This window comes from Polyodon spathula, chromosome 8 (assembly GCF_017654505.1).
Source record: "Polyodon spathula isolate WHYD16114869_AA chromosome 8, ASM1765450v1, whole genome shotgun sequence".
Taxonomy (NCBI): Eukaryota; Metazoa; Chordata; class Actinopteri; order Acipenseriformes; family Polyodontidae; genus Polyodon; species Polyodon spathula.
In genome coordinates, this window is record NC_054541.1 from 37,134,970 (window position 1) to 37,155,714 (window position 20,745).

The window sequence follows — 20,745 nt, forward strand, 5'->3', positions numbered from 1 at the left end:
TTCTAGATGGAATATGTTTTAGACATTATTTCCTTCGTATTACCTTTCTTGTCCATTTAATGTATATTGGCCTATCTGCAATAACTGTTATTGCTTCCATCATGCTTATGTTGTATTCTCTTGGGGTCTGTAGCCTATGCATGCTGTATCAACCACATAAACACGCTGACTAACAGAAACTGAAATCCAAATTTATTTACAGAATGTGAAGACATATGTAGAAATAAATGTTACTTTTTTATACAAAGAAACATCCTCCAGGTTTCCAGTTTGCGATTTCATGTAGTTTTCTGCAGTACATTGCACAATGTTTTTCATTACTTCAATATTTGTTTTTGTTCTGGTCGAATACTCTGAACTAAGCGAGTTTATTCTCCCTTTGGGTAGCTTGAGCCTCTACTTATAGAGAAAGCTCATGAGAAGCCATCTTGTGACAAAATGTAATTTTCCTTTCAGGTTGATTTAAAAACATTTTACAGCACTGTGAATCTGCCTAGATTTAATCAACAGACTATTTTTAGGGATAACCACAGATAAGTGGAGTAATCAATGCTGATTCCCCAATGCTGTAAAATATTTCAGTAAAATCCAGCTGTGTGCAGGGTATAGGTTGATCAAATTGACCCTTTAGTTATAGCTGTTCTATCCCTCCAGTTCGTAAATTTCAATGATTTTGTAATTGATGTATAAATGTAGTACTTTTTATATACCTTGGGTGTAATAATGTAACAAATGTATATGTGATGCTTACTATGTTTTATGTAATTGTGACTTAAATCTTGCGGCTAAACAATAATAATAATAATAATAATAATAATAATAATAATAATAATAATAATAATAATAATAATAATATTGGTAAAATGTCAGTTTTAAATTTTACATTTTAAAAGAGTTGACTAAGTTAACCCTAGCTAATACTTCCAGACCCAGAAATGAAGCCAGGACCAGAGGACACAGTTGAAAATTGAATGGGAACAGAGTTAGAAAATAGGGTAGAAGATACTTCTTTACATAGAGCGGTGAGGGTATGGAATGGGTAGCCATATTATTAGTGCTGAATCACTGGGTTCTTTTGAGACCCAGCTTCACAAAGTTTTGAGATCAACTAACTGCAGTACTTGGAACTGGATGAGAATTGTTAATCATTTTTCTTATGTTCTTAAGATCTTATGACAGATTAATAAGCTTCCATGGTATGCAAGAGAGCCTACCAACATAAACGAAAACAACTTTGGAGCTTCCAGATCAGAGGATACACGTTCTTAATATTTAAATCTCTATTTAACATTTGAAACTTTATACTCTTTAAATTGCACATGCATTTTCATTGACTTTAAAGTTACACGCTGAAACGATGAACACGGATAATCTTACAGGACTGAATACAGTATGGTATACATAGCATAAAATAAAACATGGGTCTGGAAACAAATGTTTCAGCAACTTTCTGTTTTTGTTAAAAAGACACTTCAGTCTGGTGACTAACACATTATAAGGTTTTAGCACTATAAAGGTAACCATAGGATTTTGTGTGTGTTTGTGTGTGTGTGTGTGTGTGTGTGTGTGTGTGTGTGTGTGTGTGTGTGTTTTTGTTCCGTATCTGTAAAAATCTATCAACCTTTTTTTCATTACTGCCTTTTTCTTTAAAAATGCTGCTAAAAGAGTTTAAAGTGTTTCCAGTTGGTGAGTCTAGGTATTTATGGGTGCTGGTGGATTAACACAGTGATGTGAAAAGTAGATTAAAAGAATATATATGTAGCAAAACTGTGTGGTGGTCCTAAAAGACACCCTTCTTTTCACCCAAATAATATATATATTTTTTTTTTATTTAAAGGTTTCCATATTGTGTCCCTCGTTTATAGATGGGAATGCAGTAGATAACACCTAATCTTGGGTTTACATAAAACTCAGAACTGGTATACTGCAAATGAATTCAATAGTAAAATGTGTTTTTTCGCATAAACAGGTTAACCTTGGAAAATCCATGCCCCTTGTTGAGGAAATCTCCTATCAAAATGAAGGATACAACTTAGATGAAGATGAGGTTGCCTCAAACATCAATGACAAAAATGGAGGTCACACAAAGAATGCCGAGAAGGCAGATGTTATACCACATACTATAGAGAAAATGAAAAATAAAGAAAACAACCTTACACAAATTCCAAATGATTTAGTGCAAGTAAATCTGGCACCTCAGCTGGCAGGAGAACATAAATCACCATCTATTATGTGCAATGGAAAAATGGTTGACAGATCTGGCTATAAATCTGTTTGGTTCAAAGACGAAGTACTGCCTAAAGAAAGTAATTTCAAAACAGGGCAATATTCTGTTGTCCAGACACTTGAGGTTCATTTGGAACCTGAGCAAACAAATGAAAAAACTGATTCTCACCTTTTTGACAAACAGGATCATGTCACAGCTCAATTAGAAGATCCAGCTGCTGATATGATTTGTGAAACAAAGAAAGAAACACCAGACGTTCATTTAGAAGAAGCAAGGGTGATAAAACAGCTAAGCAGTCCTTTAAAAGGATAGTGTTGATGAACCATTAGAAAACCCTTATACAAATATGTATGCAGCCATTTATGAAACAGGAAATGAAGACACTACTGAACAGCACAACTATGAAATAGCTACCAATGAACCACAGACGAGTAATAATGAAGCGACAACTGAAGGTTTTTTGGTAGTTGAAACCCCTTTGTTACAAATGAATGAAATTGAAAATACATCACCTACAGCTGTAAATGAGTTTGCTTTGATAGAGTTTGAGCCACAGAAGCAGGATTATGAATCCCGAATACAGAGTGGACTTGTATTTTATGTTCAGGGTTCTATGAAATTATCTGTGGAATAAAAACAGATAAGAAAAAGCCGAATGTTTTTAAAGCTAGTCAAGCAGTATTGATTGCATATGGAAGTTTTATAAAACTACAGAACATATATAAACATCTTGATCCTTTTTTTTTGGTGTTACTGGAATGTGCAATTAACCACACAGTAAACCTTTTATAATTAACATGTTCATATACATTAGCCATTTCTTATACATTGTCAACCACAGTATTAACTTGTGTCTTCACTAAATCGTTTTTAAATAGAGGATAACAGCCTTAATGTGTTTTATGTCAGAGCACACATTCTGTTATTGACATTGACAAAAATGACCATAGTAGATCCTTTGTAGTGTCTATACCCTTGGTTGTGTCTGTCATATCAATTAGCCATACATATCTGCTTGTAACTTTACTCTGAATGTGCCCCATATAGTGACGGGTGACAATGTTATATTAACAAATAAATACATTTTTGTGACATACCAGTATAGGAGTGTTTTTTTTTTTCCTTTTAAAAGAAATCCATTCCAAATACCAATGATAGGTACTCAGTGCAGTTGTATGTGCATGTATAACATTTTGTAGAAAGCAGTGTAGAAATTATAGTAATCTAAAACTGAGTAATCATGACATGTATTTAAAGAAATACACAAAATTGCAGGTCAAATAAAAATGGGTTCAGTAAATCAGGACAAACCCCCACAACGTAGAAATTTGAATAACTCCTGTTTTATTGATGATAATGCGACATGCAGAAATTAATTTTTGCTCCAAACTTGCTTGGTTTGAGGGTTCACCACCTGACCTGCTACACAAGGGAGTAGACCTCCATAACAGATTGTACCAAGGGGTAGCTAAAAGGGTCGAGTTGGGGGAGAAAGAGAAATGTGAACGAATCAAACACAATAGAGTGATAAGTTACCAGTCTATTTATATTGCTCTGACAGGCCAAAATTGGATAACGTAATGTGTGTATGAGTAAGTCCTTCCTCTTTATTCACTTCATGTGCAGAGGAGGTTTATGAAAAAGCTATCACATACTGTAGAGAAATGTGATTGCATATGGTTTAGTAGACCTGAATTACATAATCTATACACATGTAGACTCATTAATCAGAAGGATCACCGGAGGCTGAAATACATGATTAATGCAACCAGGAATGGCTTTACCATATCCTATTTATGTCATTAATCTTAAAATTATAATCTGAAAAACAAAAAAAATATACATAGATAAATATTTTAAAACGACTTTAAAGATGGGTGGTCTTTGCACGTTTTACTTCCACCTTTGACCTTATTTATAATGGCAACGGAAAACTTAAGAGAGCAGTTGCAAATCCCAATGAGGGGAACAGTGAGACACATTTCTAAATATTGTTAAGCAACCACTAAAAGCAATTCTAATTGTGGTGTTGTTGATGAACGCAAATATAATGAATGAAATGGTAGATTTTAGTCCTCATTAAAAATGTTAACACTTATGCACTAATGGTGACGTCTGTCTGTCACACTCAACATGGGGAACAGGATAACGGCCATGATTTGCATCAGTCTTTACCAAACTGTTTTCATACATTCCTATAGACGTTTCTGGTTTCATTTGGTTTAAATCGTTTTGATATCGATTATAATCGATTCGATATTATTTCTGGTCAGAAATTTTAATGGAATATTAAACATAACAAAGCATAATTTGTCTTTCATTTGTCTGTTATGTTAACCTAGGCAGAATGTGTTATTTATTGTGCTAGTATTACCTGAAATACAGAATGGCTAATACAGTTAATCATCTCTATTAGAAATATAGTAATAAGGCTAACAGGGATTCTTAAGATTCCAAATAATCCTCTTTCTCGGCAGATCGATTTCAAACAGCTGTTGCCATGGAAACGGTATGTACAGCATATAATGCTATGGGAAATCTAAATTGTAAAGGTCACATATTTAGTTTGAAGTCTAGTTTGGACGTTTTGTTTTACTGCTTAATAACACACTAGTTAAAATCACATAATTTACCAACCCTAGGGCAGGAATGGTTTAATAGCTTCAATTAACAATAACAGGAAAGTTGTGGAAGATATCAACGTTATGGTCAATCAAGCTTTACAACTTTTATTTTTACTTTATGTAATAATGTGAAAATATTGCTATTAATAAATATTGCTTAAATGAGACTATGTAAACTGCACCCATAGCAGTGCGTAATAGTGATAAAATTTCAATAATCCCGCCAGCTAAGAGATCAGCAAGCCTATTTGTCGGCAATTGTATTGTATTCTGATGTGGTGTGACGGCAACGTTTTGTTTTCTTCTGCATACCTGCTAATTGTTTCAGTTATTTTTTCCCAAACAGTGGATCATAGGTTTACGCGAATTTGTTTTCATTTTTCTTCCTGTACACTATATAGTGTATATATTAAAATATATATATATATAATATATAGTGCTTCCTGGTGTAAGCTCAAACAGACATTAAATAGGGTGGTCTATAAGTTATTTTCACAGGTGGGTGGTCGCCGGTGAGTTTATATATTACAGAGATGTACATGTTCATAATACTGCGAACCGGAAGGGTGGGACCCGAATAGAAGTTCTGCAAACTTTGCGTCACTTTCGAATCATTTTTTTTATTGCACTGCAAGAAAAGCAGGAAGCAGAGGGACTTAAAAAAAAAAAATAAACAAAAAAAAAACAATAAAATAAAATTCGTAGGTTTCATTAATCGGATCATTATAAATGAGGTGTTGGACAAGGAGTTGAAATGTACCCGAGACTGTGCAAGGAGTAGCTTATTTGAACTTGAACTGAAGTGTTGTCTGTTTGATATTTATTTAAATTTTGAGAGTAGTTGGGCTTGGAACACAGGAAACTGAAGGACGAGTTCAGTATTAACTGTTAATACGGGAGTCTAGGTAAGTTGTATTGAATCGCAGCGTGTTTAACAGATAAGGTTTTATTCGGGTGGCTGATGCACTGTGTACTGTAGATAATCTTTTCCTGTAGAATACTTTATCACAAAGAAATCCTCATTGCTTACTTGCTTTTTTTTTTTTTTTAATTGTATTACTTTTTAGTCTTGAATAATAAATTGAATTGTTTTACATTTCTAAAGAACTTTCCTGTTAACACAGTAGTATTTAGTGAACAGGGTATCGGGTGCAGTATTGTGGTCCTATCACACAGTACTCCCCCTGTTACTGTCCCAGAGTTCAGGTACTGTATTATTGAATCAATCAATAAAATACATTCATTAGTTAATTATAGTTGCTTTAATATTTTGTTCTTAACCATGGCTTTATGTTGCTCTGTTTTATTTTTATTTTTTTGTTTCTGTTATAAATCAGTCAAAGATGACTTTAGGTGTGTGTATTATTCTCTTTTTGGTGGAAGGTGTGACACAAGTAATAGCTCCACAACAAAAGTAAAATCATCACATGTCTTTCGCAAAACAAAAAAGATTAAGTTCCCTTTTTTATAGTAATAGGGCATATTTATGTAGGTTAGTATGTTAAGTACAATTAAACTAAATAAAGTCAATGTACTTTTTCCATGGTAACCTTTAAACCTACAGTAGCTGTTGGTCCTTTTTAAATATGTAGGCTACATAGTCGCAGTAGACACACAAAAATAATGTCAACAGCTAACATATAGGGCTCCCATTCAAATGATGGGATCCTCAAACATCACGACTCAGTTACAAGCTTTTTAGTGGAAAACTGCCAGGTCTCATTTAACACACACCAATTGCTTTCATTTCCGAGAATAGGCCCAGTAAAAATGTATGTGACGGCTGTTTTAAATCTTACGTTGTATTATTTGTGGTAAGACATACAATATATTCTAAAATCTGTGTAGGAAACTGAGGAGAGTCAAGTGGTAAAATAGTAATTCATTTCCTATTCCCTTTACTTGATACTTTATGCCTTCTGTTTCTGGTACTGCTCTTTACCTTTACAATGTGTACAGTGCATGTGCCTTGTGATCATCATCGTCATCACCACTGCTCATCATCACCATTGTAGTGCCTTGACTGCCATCAAGAATAGCTTTCAAAAATGTTAAAATGTGTAAGTATAGCTTGTGGTTTTACAATGAATTAAATCAATGTAATCTGACACTGAAATACTGTACATAGGGGGATACTATGATGTGCATGAGCAGCCATTATACATTTCTTAACTTTCAAGTAACACAAAGTAATTAAGCAAGGATAAGTGGATATGTTAAGTCACTTATAACTGGACCATTATTACCTAATGTTAGTTTTATTTTTTCCATTATTGACCTCCCAAGATTTTGAAAGCTGAATGTGCAATAGGATGTGTGAGGATACTAAGCTAAAGATGCAAGATCAGTTTTATTTATTGTAATGTTTAGACAACTTGGGCCCCTGAGCCCTTATATGCTTTAAGGTTAGAACCCTGTTGTGTGGGGAATATACCTGTAAGCCTCTCGACTGTCCATTAACAGTAAGTTTTTTTTTTTTTTTTTTTTTCACCATAGGAAACATCATTCAGTTGTGAAGCAGTTTTTTCTATTGTAGAGATCTGGCAATAATCGAGAATATTACTTTACATATAGGAGACAGCTAGAGGATCTGTGAGGATCCCCATGAATGTAGGAGGATTGGAAAGTATGTTTTGAGGAATACATTTATTCAGGCTTGTCCAAAACAGAAATATGCTTACCAAATTATCTTATATCGGTGTTTTAGAAGCATAATAAATTCACCTGTAAGGTCCTGTTTCCCAAAGAGGAATACCCCACTCATTTTAACTGAAACAATACTGCCATGTTTAAAGTTTTCATTGTTCAAACACTATCAGGGAGGGAAATAAAACTCCTATTGCATAGCAGTTTCACTCATTCTAGTTTCAATATGAGCTTGATTAACCATAATGTATAGGTAAGAAGGCCATAATAAGTTCATACTCACCATAGGCCATTGTAAAAGATAAAAGGGTAAGGTTCATATAGTTGCAGCCACACTAATAACAAATCAAGGATCAAGCCAGACATATAGTGAAGGACATAAAATGTATGTGAAATCATCCCTTATCTTTCCTTTATTCTTGATTAAAGCTTGAAGTTGTGTTATATGTCTTGCTTAATCCAAACATGATCCTTGCATTTGTATTGGTCTTGGTGCTTGAAAAAATTGTGATGATTCAAGCCCTGTTAAATATTGTTACTTGTTTAAAGGACAGAGAAAGATTATTTTATGTCAATATTCTACTGTAGCTTTGCATATGAGGGCAGGTGTTTGTCCTCTAAAACCAGTTTGATTTTCTTATAAGCAGAAGTGTTTGTGGATTTATATTAGCATTAGATGATGTGAATGGAGGGAAATAAAAAAAAAAAAACGATATTTTGAAAAATAATCTATTGTCTGGAAAGTAATGGATTTATTTATTTATTAAACCTGTGTCCAAGGTGTGTTCAGTCAGTTTCAGTGTGTATCTCCACCATTGACTATTGTTTTTAGAGCTTAAAATATTAAATGTGAAGGGGATAAGAAAAAAAAGACTTTTACTAATGCAATGAAAACTCACAGAGAATTATTTAGCTACAAAGTTCTTAAGATGATGTGTTGTCTGATAGAAGGTAAAGCGTTTCTTTAAATGCTCCTCAGGCTATAGAGTTTCACTTCCATTTTGCCAAGTCCCCCACTTTTTCTCAAACTATTTAAAATCTTCAGACCATCCTACTGCATTTAGCCATCTTCTTAAAAAGGGGAAGTGTTGAACTTTTTATGTGCCAGTCACTCACGTTAGCTTTCAGATTAGGGTTTGATAGAATTGAACACAAATTTACACTGTTTAAAAAAAAAGGAATAATGTAAAAAGCATCGCTGTTTTGACGATTGTCAATTAAATTCTGGCAATAATACAGAAAACATTTTTCCCCCTGTTATGTATGTAGTGGAATTCTACCAATCTTTCTAGAAGCTTGGTTTGTATGTGTTTTCAATTAAAGGCTCTATTTCTAATGTGGTTTCTTCACCTGACAACTAGGAAATTGAGCAATCAGAGAACAGCGTCAATGCACGGTGTCCACCAGGGTGAAGCAGTGTCCAAAATGACGGAGTTAAAAATAATACTTGCTGTGGAAAAATGGCCAGAGCTTTATGACAAAGATCATTGCAATTATAAAGATAGAGATGAAAGATAATATGTGGGAGTCCCTTTGAAGGAATTGGAATAGCCTGGTGTGTATGATGTATTGCCATACATGTTAAAATATCGTCAGAGAAGACACTTGTAATTTCCACAACTTGTTGACAAATATGTACCAGTCTTGCTCGTAGTTTTGTCAACTGTTTTCAAATCTGTTGTGTCGCTTCATGTGTGAACTACATGAGCTGTGACTCAAACACCGTGCTTGTCAAAGACAAGCCACCTCTCCTAAGATTTTATTTCCCTAAAATTAATTTTAGTATTTCTCTATTTTAACATAACAAGCTGACTTTTGGCGAAACAACATTTCTCCAGCGAGATTTTTTTTTATTCATGAATTTATGTGGATATTGGCATTTCTGCCTATTTTCTTGAATTTTGGGTGTAGCCAAAAGCACATACTTTACAGTAAGGGTAGATTGTTACTCGACTGTAATTGCAAAACAACCTTTAGATTGCCTTACTGTACACACATTGCTGGGGATTTTAACTAAGGACAGCGTCACATGCCAGTGTCTGTCCTGCAAAGATGGGGATGCTTTGTTTTCATTCACAAAAACAAACAATACTAGTTTTTATGATGTACTGTTTAAATCACTCAATATGATATGCAGTTTTTACTTCTTGTCAATGCTTGGTATTTTAATTTCAGCAGATTAGCTGTGTTGCTGATAGCTTATTAAGGTGGGTTAGTGAACAGGTTTCAACAGACTTCAATCAATAGAATTTTCCAACAATTAGTCAGCAGTAAATAGTTGTTTTGATTCATGCCTAAACATCGTGAGCTGCTACTTTAATTAGAGATTAAAAGACAGATTATTAAAATTAAATGGATTATATCATACTGCATCCCTCACACCCACCTTTCAAGCCACACAAAGGCAAGTATTGTAAGAGAAAGGTGTTTGTCTTGAAATACAGTTTGATACAGCTTCAGCACAAATACTTGGGAAAAGCAAAAATCATACTGAAGACAATTAAGTATTTGCAGCCCGCTGTGGCACCTTACGGAACGACTTGTCATCCCTAGTTCTATTACAAGACTATGGTAATGGATCGTATTTGGTTCTTGTGAACACATTGTCATCACACTGCAAAAAGCTGCGTGCTAAAAAGCAGACATTTGAATTTGAAAAGGTGATCTACCAGATGAAAAACCCAAATACAAAAAAATGTATATATAATCAACCTCCAGGAGCTTCAAGCTGCTGTTGGCAGGAAATACTGAGCAGACCAGCGAGACTGCTTTTCTGTGTGTCCTGACATGCACCGTACCAGGGAAAAACAGAGTATTGAACACTGATATGGGTATGAAAAATACATCAATTCACCACGAGCTGTGTCGACATAGCTTAGTCAAAACCAGAAAAGCAATTCTTGCCCAAGAATTTACCATAGTTGCTTAGATAATCTGGTGTTATTACCATGCAAATAGCTTCAAATCACCATCAAATATAGGCAACACATCACTCTGTGGAATCCATTTGATAAGCAAGGGCCTTTAACCTGAAGGTTTCATATTACTGGTTGTTATCCCAATTCCAAGCAAATTTTCAAAGTTTATTTTTTATTAAAACTGTTAATTTCTAAAAAACATTACTTATTTTATCAAAACAGATTTTAAAATAACTCATAAATTAGATCATATATTTCTTGTTAAAGTATGCTACTGGACTATTGTAAGTTAGTCAAATGACAAAAGGCTTTCTTTGAATGCTTATGTGTAGATAGTTTGAATAAACCTGCTTACTACTCGTGTTCTTTCTTGGTCCATAGGCAGTAGGCATCTCCATAAATATTCGAACAACATCCTCCAATAACAACAATGCTGCTCTGCTGCTGAACCACATACTGTACAAACTCTGTGACTTGCTATTGAGAAATAAGTTGAAGTATGTCATTTTGTTTACAGTATTTTTGTTCTTTAAACCAATTATTTCTTCACTTAGTTAATTTTGGTGATCTATTCTGAAATTCTGATACGAAATATGTACAGATGTTCGGGAAAGTACTACATTTTGTGGTTGAGGCCTTAGGAAATAACTGCTAAATTTATGAAAATAACTATTAAAATAAAAATAAAAAAAACTAAACAAATGGCCACTTCCTTTTTTTCTCACACTGGTCTGCAATGCATCTCAATAAACAGGGGCCTCTAATAAAAATGTTAATTTATTGTACAGGTGCATTCTGGACTAGTTGAATGTTTTGGCTTTGAAGCATGTAAGCCATTTAAATAATATAAAAGGACGGGTTCTCTCTTTTTTTTAAAAGCCTTTTTAGGTTGGTGGTGGGGACACCTTGGTAACATGAATCTCCAGCCACGGCGGATCCGTCTGAAACCCTGGCTGATTTCCCAGGTGAACAGCGGGAAGTACCCTGGGCTGCAATGGTTAGACCATGAGCAAACACACTTCCAGATACCCTGGCGACATGCTACCCGCTACGCCCCCATGCAAGAGGATGAGAACACCGTCTTCAGGGTAAGTCATTTAACTGTTGCTGATGAGGTCAACACTAAAGGGATATTAATTTTGTACCTACTCTGTTCAACACGAGCCTCTGTTGACACTGTCGCAGTGGATTTTGACAGCTCAGATCAGTCCTCCGATAGAGTGCCACTCACAAGTCACACCAATCGCCATACAAGCAAGCCAATTAAGTAAGTCCCCCAAAAAGGAAGTTTACGTTTTCTTGTTTGAGCTCTGATTCCTGGAGAAATAGGAGTTAATGAATAATATATATTTTTTGTTCTCATAAATGTTATTCTATCATCCAATTTTTCCGACAGTGCAACCCACCAACTTAATTGTGGTTGAAAATCAGTAGAAATACTAACTAGACAAATATGAACGCCTGCTGCATTATTCTGTAAGCATCAGGCTTCTTTTCAAAGACAAAACTGTTTCAATTCAGAATTTACAGTTTCCTTTTTATCAATAAATTTTCAAGCATTTCAGTTCCATGCTGTTTGCCATAGCTTCATATAAAGTTTGTAATAAACCAGCAACTCCAGAACTACAACAAAGCTTGCTGATCATGTGTTGCTCTGTCTTCATTAGAGTGATTTGGATCCTTGATTACAATATGCGATGCACATGGGAGGCAACATTTAAAACATGGCCCTGTAAAAAGGGCATTGCTTTTTGTCATTGTGTTCATCTAAATGTCTTAACCTCTGTACAAAAGGATCAAATCTGTTTGGAAAAGTGGTTTTGTCCCATTACTTTTTCTGACACACAGGGGTCAACATTATTTATAACAGCTGTGTGGTACATAACAAAACAATTAATTAATTAAAAACTTGCATGTAGCATTCCAGTAGACAGCAGATGCTCCATGCTTGAAACTATACCAGTTGGCATAAAAATTGGTCCTGGTAGGAATAAACAACATGACAGTTGAGCTGTGAAACTGTCAGAAGAAATTGCCCATATTTACATGATGGTGTCCTCCCACCCACTTTGTGATACTTAGTTTCAGCTGTATTTTCCTATTTGGCAGGCCTGGGCTTTGGAGACTGGGAAATACCAGGAAGGAGTGGATGAGCCCGATCCAGCCAAGTGGAAAGCGAATCTGCGCTGTGCCCTCAACAAGAGTCGCGAGTTTAAACTGAAGTACGACGGGACAAAGGAAACCCCTGTTAAGCCATTTAAAATATACGAGGTGTGCGACCAGCAATGCAATGGAGGTAAAAATAAAGAGAAAAAAAAAAACATCTTAAATAAAATACATTTTTCTTTCTAGTCTAATGTGGACAGCAAAACACAACTAGTACATATGGAGTGCTGCTCTGTTTTGCCACATAAACATCCTAACAACTTAAATACCCCTTTCTCCCTACAATTTGTTTTGTATTACTGTTATAAGGGAATATTCTTTTTTGGTAGGTTGTTCAGTGCTCTTAAAACAACACGTTTCAGTTCCATTTTAATTTAAGAAAACAAGTAGACAATTAGGGGGTCATGCAATTTAGAACAAGTTTGACAAGCCAATTCTTGAATTAATAATAATAATAATAATAATAATAATAATAATAATAATAATAATAATAATGTTATGCTAATTAACTTTGTGTCTTCTGGTTGTCTATGTGATTTTTTTTTCTCCCCAGATGCAGCTGAAGATGAGGAAGAGGAGGTGAGATTAAAAAAAAATGAGTGTGCCAGCTTTTGTTAGTTTACCCAGTTATGGAGAGCTGAACATCTTATTTATGGAAAATAAAGTTGCTCTGGAACAGCCAAACATATTGGGTAAAAAAGTGGTATTGATTTAAAAATCTTAGAAATACATTGTTGCATACCATGAATTACATAGGTAAATGATATAGGTAAACACCATACCTAATGTTTGTTTTGTCTTTCCCAACAATATCTTGGATGCTGGAATACAGAGTTGCAAAATTAGTGACTTAATGAAATTAGGTTTACTTTAACGTTAATTAACTATATTACAGTGTTCAGAACACCCTTCAAAGTTTACAATATCCCCTCGTCTGTTGCCATTGCTTGTGTTTAGTTGCATCAATTTTAATCCATCATCACATAACTTATCTGCAGTTAAAGTTTTGCAGAACCCTGCAAGGTTTACGAGAAAAAAAACATTGTGACCTATGTGTGTGTGTGTCCCATGCTGTCCATATCGCAGCGTTATGTTTTTAAATGTATTGCTGACTTTGAGTGTCAGCTGGACAGCACACTTCTGTTTGCCAGGAGAAAAAATAAATGTCTTCTGAGTGTATCCAGATCACACTCCCTTTGGCAACAGTGCTGTTTTTTTCTGTTCCCAGAATACTTATTTCAATCAGAGTGCAACATTGGTGCAGGGGAAGCTCAGCCTGTATACACTGCAGTGATTTGCTTCTTGTTGCTGCTCTACTTTCCTTGTTAAATAATATCAATTTTTATTTTTTATTTATTTATTTATAGCTCCCAAACCTAGGTGGCCTCTCTATTGGTAAGGACTTTTTATGTTCAGTTAAAGTCTCACACTAATGTAGCATCAATGTCATGTTGTTTTTCTTTGCCTGGTTCTCTTAAACATTTAATTCTACACAACAAACTGTGTTAAATTGGGCTGTTATTCATGTCGATTGTTTTTTGTTATCTAAATGTTTTGACAAAAAAAGATTTCAAGACATGTCTCAAAGTACCCAAATGCTGAAAGCTGATGCACCTGACTTTTCAATGTGAAATGAATTGTTCTTCTTTCCAGCCCCCACCAGTTTCCCATCTTATCCACCATTCAAGCAAGAACTGCAGTTCAACCCCTGTATGAATGGAACCTTTATTCCTCGCAGTCTTCCCGCAATGGAGCCAATGCCTTGCAACATCACCACCAACCCCAATGGCAATCTTGGTATAAGAGATGGTTCTTACCAAAATGTGACTGTGACTGCTAATAACATCCCTTTGCCAGAACATACAGTGGGAAACCTTGGACATGGAGGCTTTGCACATGCCAATACCCCGGCAGGTCATGTTGATATGGCACATGGAACCATTCCTGTAGAAACACTTCCTCAAGTAGAAGTACCTCCACAGCTGTGTATTAACGATCTGCTCATCAGTCCACATATGCTACCATGTAAGACATTTTTTCTATTTCCTAGACAGTATATAATCTAACCATTGGCAGGAGGCCTCACAAGTGCTGCATATTGAATGATCAACCGCCAGTAAATCTGAGATCTGTCAGGCTACTTCAGCTCAGTAATGTCGGGTTAGGTGTCATAATCTTAATGGCATGGCAGACTAAAAATCAATATAACCCACTGGATGTGTGAGCCTATGCTTCTGATCCAACACTGGGCATTGACAAGGAATGTCTATGTGTTAATTAATTGTTAGGTTAGCAAACACATGAGTGTTTTGCATAACTATATATTTTGCATTAAGATGTATCTTTGGAGACAGTGTGTGTCCTATTTTTCTAAATTATTTTTATTCCTTACTCTCATATTTGTATAATATAATACACCACTGTTTAAATGCTGATCATTGTCAGAATAATGCTCTTGGGAGAGCTTTTAGGATTTCTTACAAATGTTTGGTCTGGAAGTATGTAATTGTGGAGTTGGTGATTCCATTGTTTGTTTAAGCGTTGGCTGTCTGGCTGCCTGCCAGTACTATATATATAATGTATGTTTTATCATCTTTTGGATTTTAGTGACAGATTTAGAACTAAAATTCCAGTATCGTGGGAAGCAAGCTGGGACCTTGACTGTCAGTAACCCCCAGGGCTGTCGTCTGTACTATGGTAACTTGGAGCCCATGCCAGACCAGGTGGAATTGTTTGGGCCTGTGACGTTGCAGCAGGTGCTGTTCCCTAACACAATGGAGATTCCCAACGAGAAGCAACGTTACTACACCAACCAGCTACTGGACGTCATGGACAGAGGTCTCATTCTGGAGATCCGCGGACAGGATATCTATGCCATACGCCTTTGCCAGTGTAAGGTATACTGGTCTGGACCAGCAGTCCTGGAGGAAGCTGGGCCCAATCCTATCGAGAGGGAAAAGAAGATCAAAATATTCAGCTTGAACGACTTCCTTCATGGTGAGTAGATTGCTCACGTTTATCGTGAAAAGTGAGGATGTGTTTATTCAGTTGACCTAAACTGTAGCATATCTAAATACCTCCACTGTTAAAATGATTAAAATAGGGCCCCCCCTTATCGTTTTACATACAATAACTTTGGAACACATGGGTGACCAAATAGATCAGTAACTGTGTAGTACCTGGTTCTAAGGTTTAATTGATTATTCTAACACGTCCTAAATTTTAGCAAGAGTTGCCCCTCTTTCCGATTACTCGGCTACAACATTAACAAACTGCACTACCAAGAATGCAATAAGTTTCACATTCTATAATTCCTGGTATGCTCTTTTATGTTACATAGAAAAAAAATAAAAAATAATACCCCCCATAACTGCAGGAATAGGATAATGAAGGAAATAAAATACACACTGAGTCTTCCCTGACATAGAATTGCAAGTAATAATTACTTAACTTGTACTGTATGCTCCAGCCAGGTAAATCTGCCTCTGTCAAGTCTAATGGGTTTATTGACCCTTACAAAAAGATATTCTCATGGTAGTACAGTCACAGATTGATTTTTTTTTTTTTTTTTTTTTTTTGTGTGTGACAGGACTGATCCTCTATCAGAAAGGAGAAACTAACGCCCCACCTCCCTTTGAAATATACTTTTGTTTTGGGGAGGATTGGCCAGACAGGAAACCAAAAGAGAAAAAGCTTATTATCGTCCAGGTAAACACAATAAGAAACCAACAATATGAAATTGAGAGGGCTCTGCACAGGAACCAACTGAAATTATTGTGGGTCACATTGTAAATTTTTTCTATTGTGTCTCTTACTGTCTTTTTTTTTTTTTTTTAATAAATTATAGGGCCAATAGTCACATGAATGTGTATTTTCACAAGTGGCAAAAAATATTGAAAATATTTTTTCAACCAAAGTAAAACACTGTTCTGCTGGCTTTGCAAGCATACTTTTATTTACAACCTGAATTTGCAAAAAATGTTTTAGTTTTGTTTTGGATAATCATTTTGTTGCCCTGTTCTGACTCAGGTTGTCCCTGTGGTTGCCCGAATTCTGACCGAGATGTTTTCAGGTGAACTGTCCTGGTCAACAGACAGCATCCGCCTGCAGATCTCCAATCCAGACCTGAAAGACCAGACGGTGGAGCAGTTCAAAGAGCTTCACCGGATCTGGCAGAACCAACAAACACAAGGGCAGTGGGGCGTGCAGCAACCTGACCTCCACTAAAGAACAGAATACACTTGGCAACAAAGAGCTCTTACAAACTCATATATACTGATGAACGCTGTGTAGTACAGAAGGATAAAAACAATTGAACATAAGCCATACTGACCCAAAAGACTTAACAGAAAGAAGAAAAAAAAACAATATGTACTGAACACATTGGCAGATCAGACTTTTGCAATCATTTTAAAGCACGACCCTCTTATGGCACCAATTGTTTTGCCACTTCATTTTCTGAATTTTAGATGATGGTATGCATGAAAATGTGCAGATCAAGAAACTTGAGAATTGTGGGTAGTCCACACGTAGCTAAGTCTGCACAAGCTGATATCTTGGTTTAAAAAAAAACAAAAAAAAAAGCAACCTTGAGGACAGCAAATGTATGAAGTTATGAACTTTTATTTTTTAATAATGTTACTTGCCTCCAACAAGTGAAGTGTAAAGGAGTGATGATAATGAACCATCTGCTAGTATTTTCAGTGCCTGATACAATGTTCAAAGCCTCTATCTCCTGCCTGAATGTGTTTCTGCCAGCTGCTGCAATTAACAAGTTTATTTTACTTGTTGTTAAATTATTTCTTTAATGGCGCAATATTAAGATATGGTTTGGTAGGGTGGAGGGTATCTGTAACTTTAAATTCAGAAACATTGAAACAAATTATGTGACGAGTAAAAGACACTGCCTACATTTCAAGAATGTGATTGTTTTTTAGTTTTTTTTTGCCACCAGATTTACATTTTGGAATTCACCGAATCATAGAAATTAAATAACTTGAAATTAAGTGATAAAATAAGTCTTCAGTCTTTAATTAGACTGGTAATAGCAACCCAGGTCCTACAACAATAGTAAACAAATGTTAATCACTTATCTGGAATTACAGGAAGTGTCTGCTGAAATCTGAGAAATGCTATGGTGTTTGCAGGAACCGTTGCTGTAATATTGACAACTCATTTCTTTTCAACCCGACCCTTTTCCTCTGGACTACCACCTCTAAAATCGATAGGTGTCTAAATTACCCAAAAGAGCACTACATTCCATCAATTCATTATTATAGTGGCATTGTATGCCAAAATAAAGCATATTCATTTACCAAATTATGGCAGGTATTGTTACCTGAACACCTGAATAACAGTTACTACAGAATATTTTTTTAATTAAAACTCTTAGTCCTTCAAATTGCCACATCTGTCCAAATACCGCTTGGAAGAATACAATAAGTACAATACTGGGGCCACTTGTGGTAAAGCCTGACATGCAATGTAATTGGCTACATTCCTCTTATGAATATGCATTTTTCAGAGGATTCAAATCCATATGAAGGGGGTTATAAAGTCAGTATGGCACTATTTAATGCTACGGTGGAAAAAAAATACACATTTGCGGAGGCACCAAACAGTGTGCAGTGTGGTTCACAAGATGCTGAAGTTGACAGTTCCATTAGCGAGATGATTGTAGTAATAATAATACAAACGTGGCATAGGGACTTTAGAACCAGCTTCCTAGCTTGTTCTTGTAATAATGAATGTAACTTCTTAATGAAAAGAGAATGAAAATAAATGTTTATTTAAAAAACAGGTGCATTATTTTTGTACAAGCTACTATTTGGGGTTCAAGACACTTTTCTCCTATTGTGGTATTTAGATGCTTAGTTGTTTAGGTTAAAACAGATTGCTATGGTGCAAAGGATAGAAAGTACAGAACTTTAAGAAGTTGAAGATTCTGGTCTAAATTTCTTAATTGCTTAAGCCTTTTTAACATGAACAGCATCTAAAGTAGTACTTCAAAGCCAAGCATGGTCCATCTTATATTAAGATGCATATCATACTGGATAAAGATATAGAACTCAGTTATGCATGGCACATGTATGGACTTGAGAATAGTGTGAATATATTTAGAAAATTAGTGTGGCTGTAAAGTTGAGCTGTAGTGTTAAGAAAATCAAATCAACGTGATACAGTGGTGAGTGATGCAATGCCATTGCAGGTACTGAACATGAGATGAGGTGACCTGCTTGTGCAACACCCGGGGATGTCAACAGCTGTGATGTTAATCAGTTTTTGTTTTGGTTGTCCATTTTGTATCTACTAGCTCCCCAAATTTCACTGACGATCATTCAGATAACTGTAATTGAGACAGCAGTGTACCAAATCTCCATTAATCTTTGACATACATGCACCGATCTGGCTGAATGGCAGATCAGCCAGGAATAGTGAATTAGCCAGTATGACTGACCATTTTGGTCAGATTTTTTTTTGTTGTTTTGACCAATGAACAGGTGACATGGTATAGACTTAACAGGCAAAGCTAAAGAAGCTGATACTTGGGTAATCAGGGAATGCTTTAAGCTGGATTTAAATTGAAATGTGAAAAATATAGTAACCTTCATAAATACTAGATTTATAAAATATCAGTTTTGCATAAATAAATCATAAAACTATGTTTCTTAAACAAATGCAAGTTATTGCCTGCCATTACACTTGCACTTGTATTCTCAACATGAATGTATACTGATGGCTCCCTCCTACAGCTTTTTAAAGGGGGCTTACTGCATTTGTCACACCATTACAAGTGCTATTCACTCACATAAAATCTCCAACTCTAATGCACTCTTTAGTTATTACATGATTATTTGCAGTCCATTACATAAACTTTTCTAGTTTAAAAAAAAAATTAAAAAAAAGTAATTCTGTTTTGCATCACACTGGAACAAAAGTGAAAGAAATAGAACTAATGCATAACTAGAAAGGCCGCATGACTAACAAAACGTCTAGTCATGCCAATTAAAATGTTCATCCCTGACCAATTAAGACAAGAATAACTATCACTATTGTTTAGAATAAATTAAACCCTATATTTGTTTACAACTCTCTTTACGAGATCAATAACTGGATGGTTCAAATCCTGGCTGTGACGCTCTAGGATGAGGGCCCATGGTAGGCACAGCATTGGCCTTTTGCTCTCACATGAGGTAAAGGGGAGAATAGGGTATTGGTTCACTTCACCAAGCCACAGCGACCAGTACTACTCAGGCAATATTTGAGCAATCAGTTCACTGGTCAAAGTGAAGGGTGCCATTAGATTTTACAACTGAAAATATCAAGTTGCAAGCCAAAATGGTTTGAGAGCAGTTACAGAAGTGCCAGCAGCTCTCCTCATGTTTATGTTTAAAGGGTGAGGTTTTCCTGTATGATACCCACTATTGAACTTCACTAAGAGAATGAAAGTATACATGTTAATTTGGATTCACATGTTGTTTTTTTCTGACTTTATGTGAACGAAGACACACATTTGCCCGTTTTCCCATTGGAAATAGTGATATTTTGAAATATCACTGTCCTGGTCACAAAAGCAAAGTTTGTGGGGAATAATAGCCATTTTCTATACTTTTGAGGCATAAGCAATTAGGAAATAACACTTACTACCCAGGAACAAAAATTGTGTTACATAAATCGTTAGGTCTTTATCATCGGGAAACCAGTCACATGACCACAACATGGCAGCCATTTTAGGTCACAGGTCAAAGTGAAGTTGTACAAACAAATTTCCTTGCCAAGCTTCCTCACAATTGGATAAGGAGCTCTCTATATATAATTTCAAAATTCAAGTGTCTACTATACCCCATCACCATGGATAAGCATCTCTAGCTGGTGATAATGAGTGTTAGACAAGGAAATATTTACTGGCTAACAATTTTATGTATGTTTGTATGTATGTATTTTTGGTGGCTCCACTTTAATGATGCAAAAGCTAAATAAACATTGCAACATGAGGACAAGTGAGATTGTTTTCCCCTACAGCTTGTAACCAACACGTTAGTTGAGAGTTCTTTCTTAAGTTAGAAATATTATACTGAGTTAGTAGAACACCCTGATGAACGGCATTCAATATTCTGTAATGGGAACTATCCTTACTCCCTTGATATATCTTCTAGGACACTTA

The 20,745-nt window shown here is 35.5% G+C and overlaps 1 protein-coding gene across 2 annotated transcripts; it reads left to right on the plus strand.

Annotated features, from left to right (window-relative positions):
• Positions 1–5,386: 5,386 nt before the first annotated feature.
• LOC121319896 (interferon regulatory factor 5-like) lies at positions 5,387–17,093 on the plus strand. Of its 2 annotated transcripts, XM_041257839.1 has the most exons (10): positions 5,387–5,756; positions 10,797–10,912; positions 11,295–11,503; positions 12,525–12,711; positions 13,135–13,160; positions 13,949–13,976; positions 14,235–14,606; positions 15,189–15,578; positions 16,171–16,289; positions 16,611–17,093. In XM_041257839.1, exons 3-10 carry the CDS (start codon positions 11,330–11,332, stop codon positions 16,806–16,808), a joined length of 1,494 nt encoding a protein of 497 aa, XP_041113773.1. In that variant the 5' UTR covers positions 5,387–5,756; positions 10,797–10,912; positions 11,295–11,329; the 3' UTR covers positions 16,809–17,093. The 2 variants fall into 2 exon arrangements, with proteins under 2 accessions (XP_041113773.1, XP_041113771.1); XM_041257837.1 differs by lacking the exon at positions 10,797–10,912.
• The last annotated feature ends 3,652 nt before the right edge of the window (positions 17,094–20,745 follow it).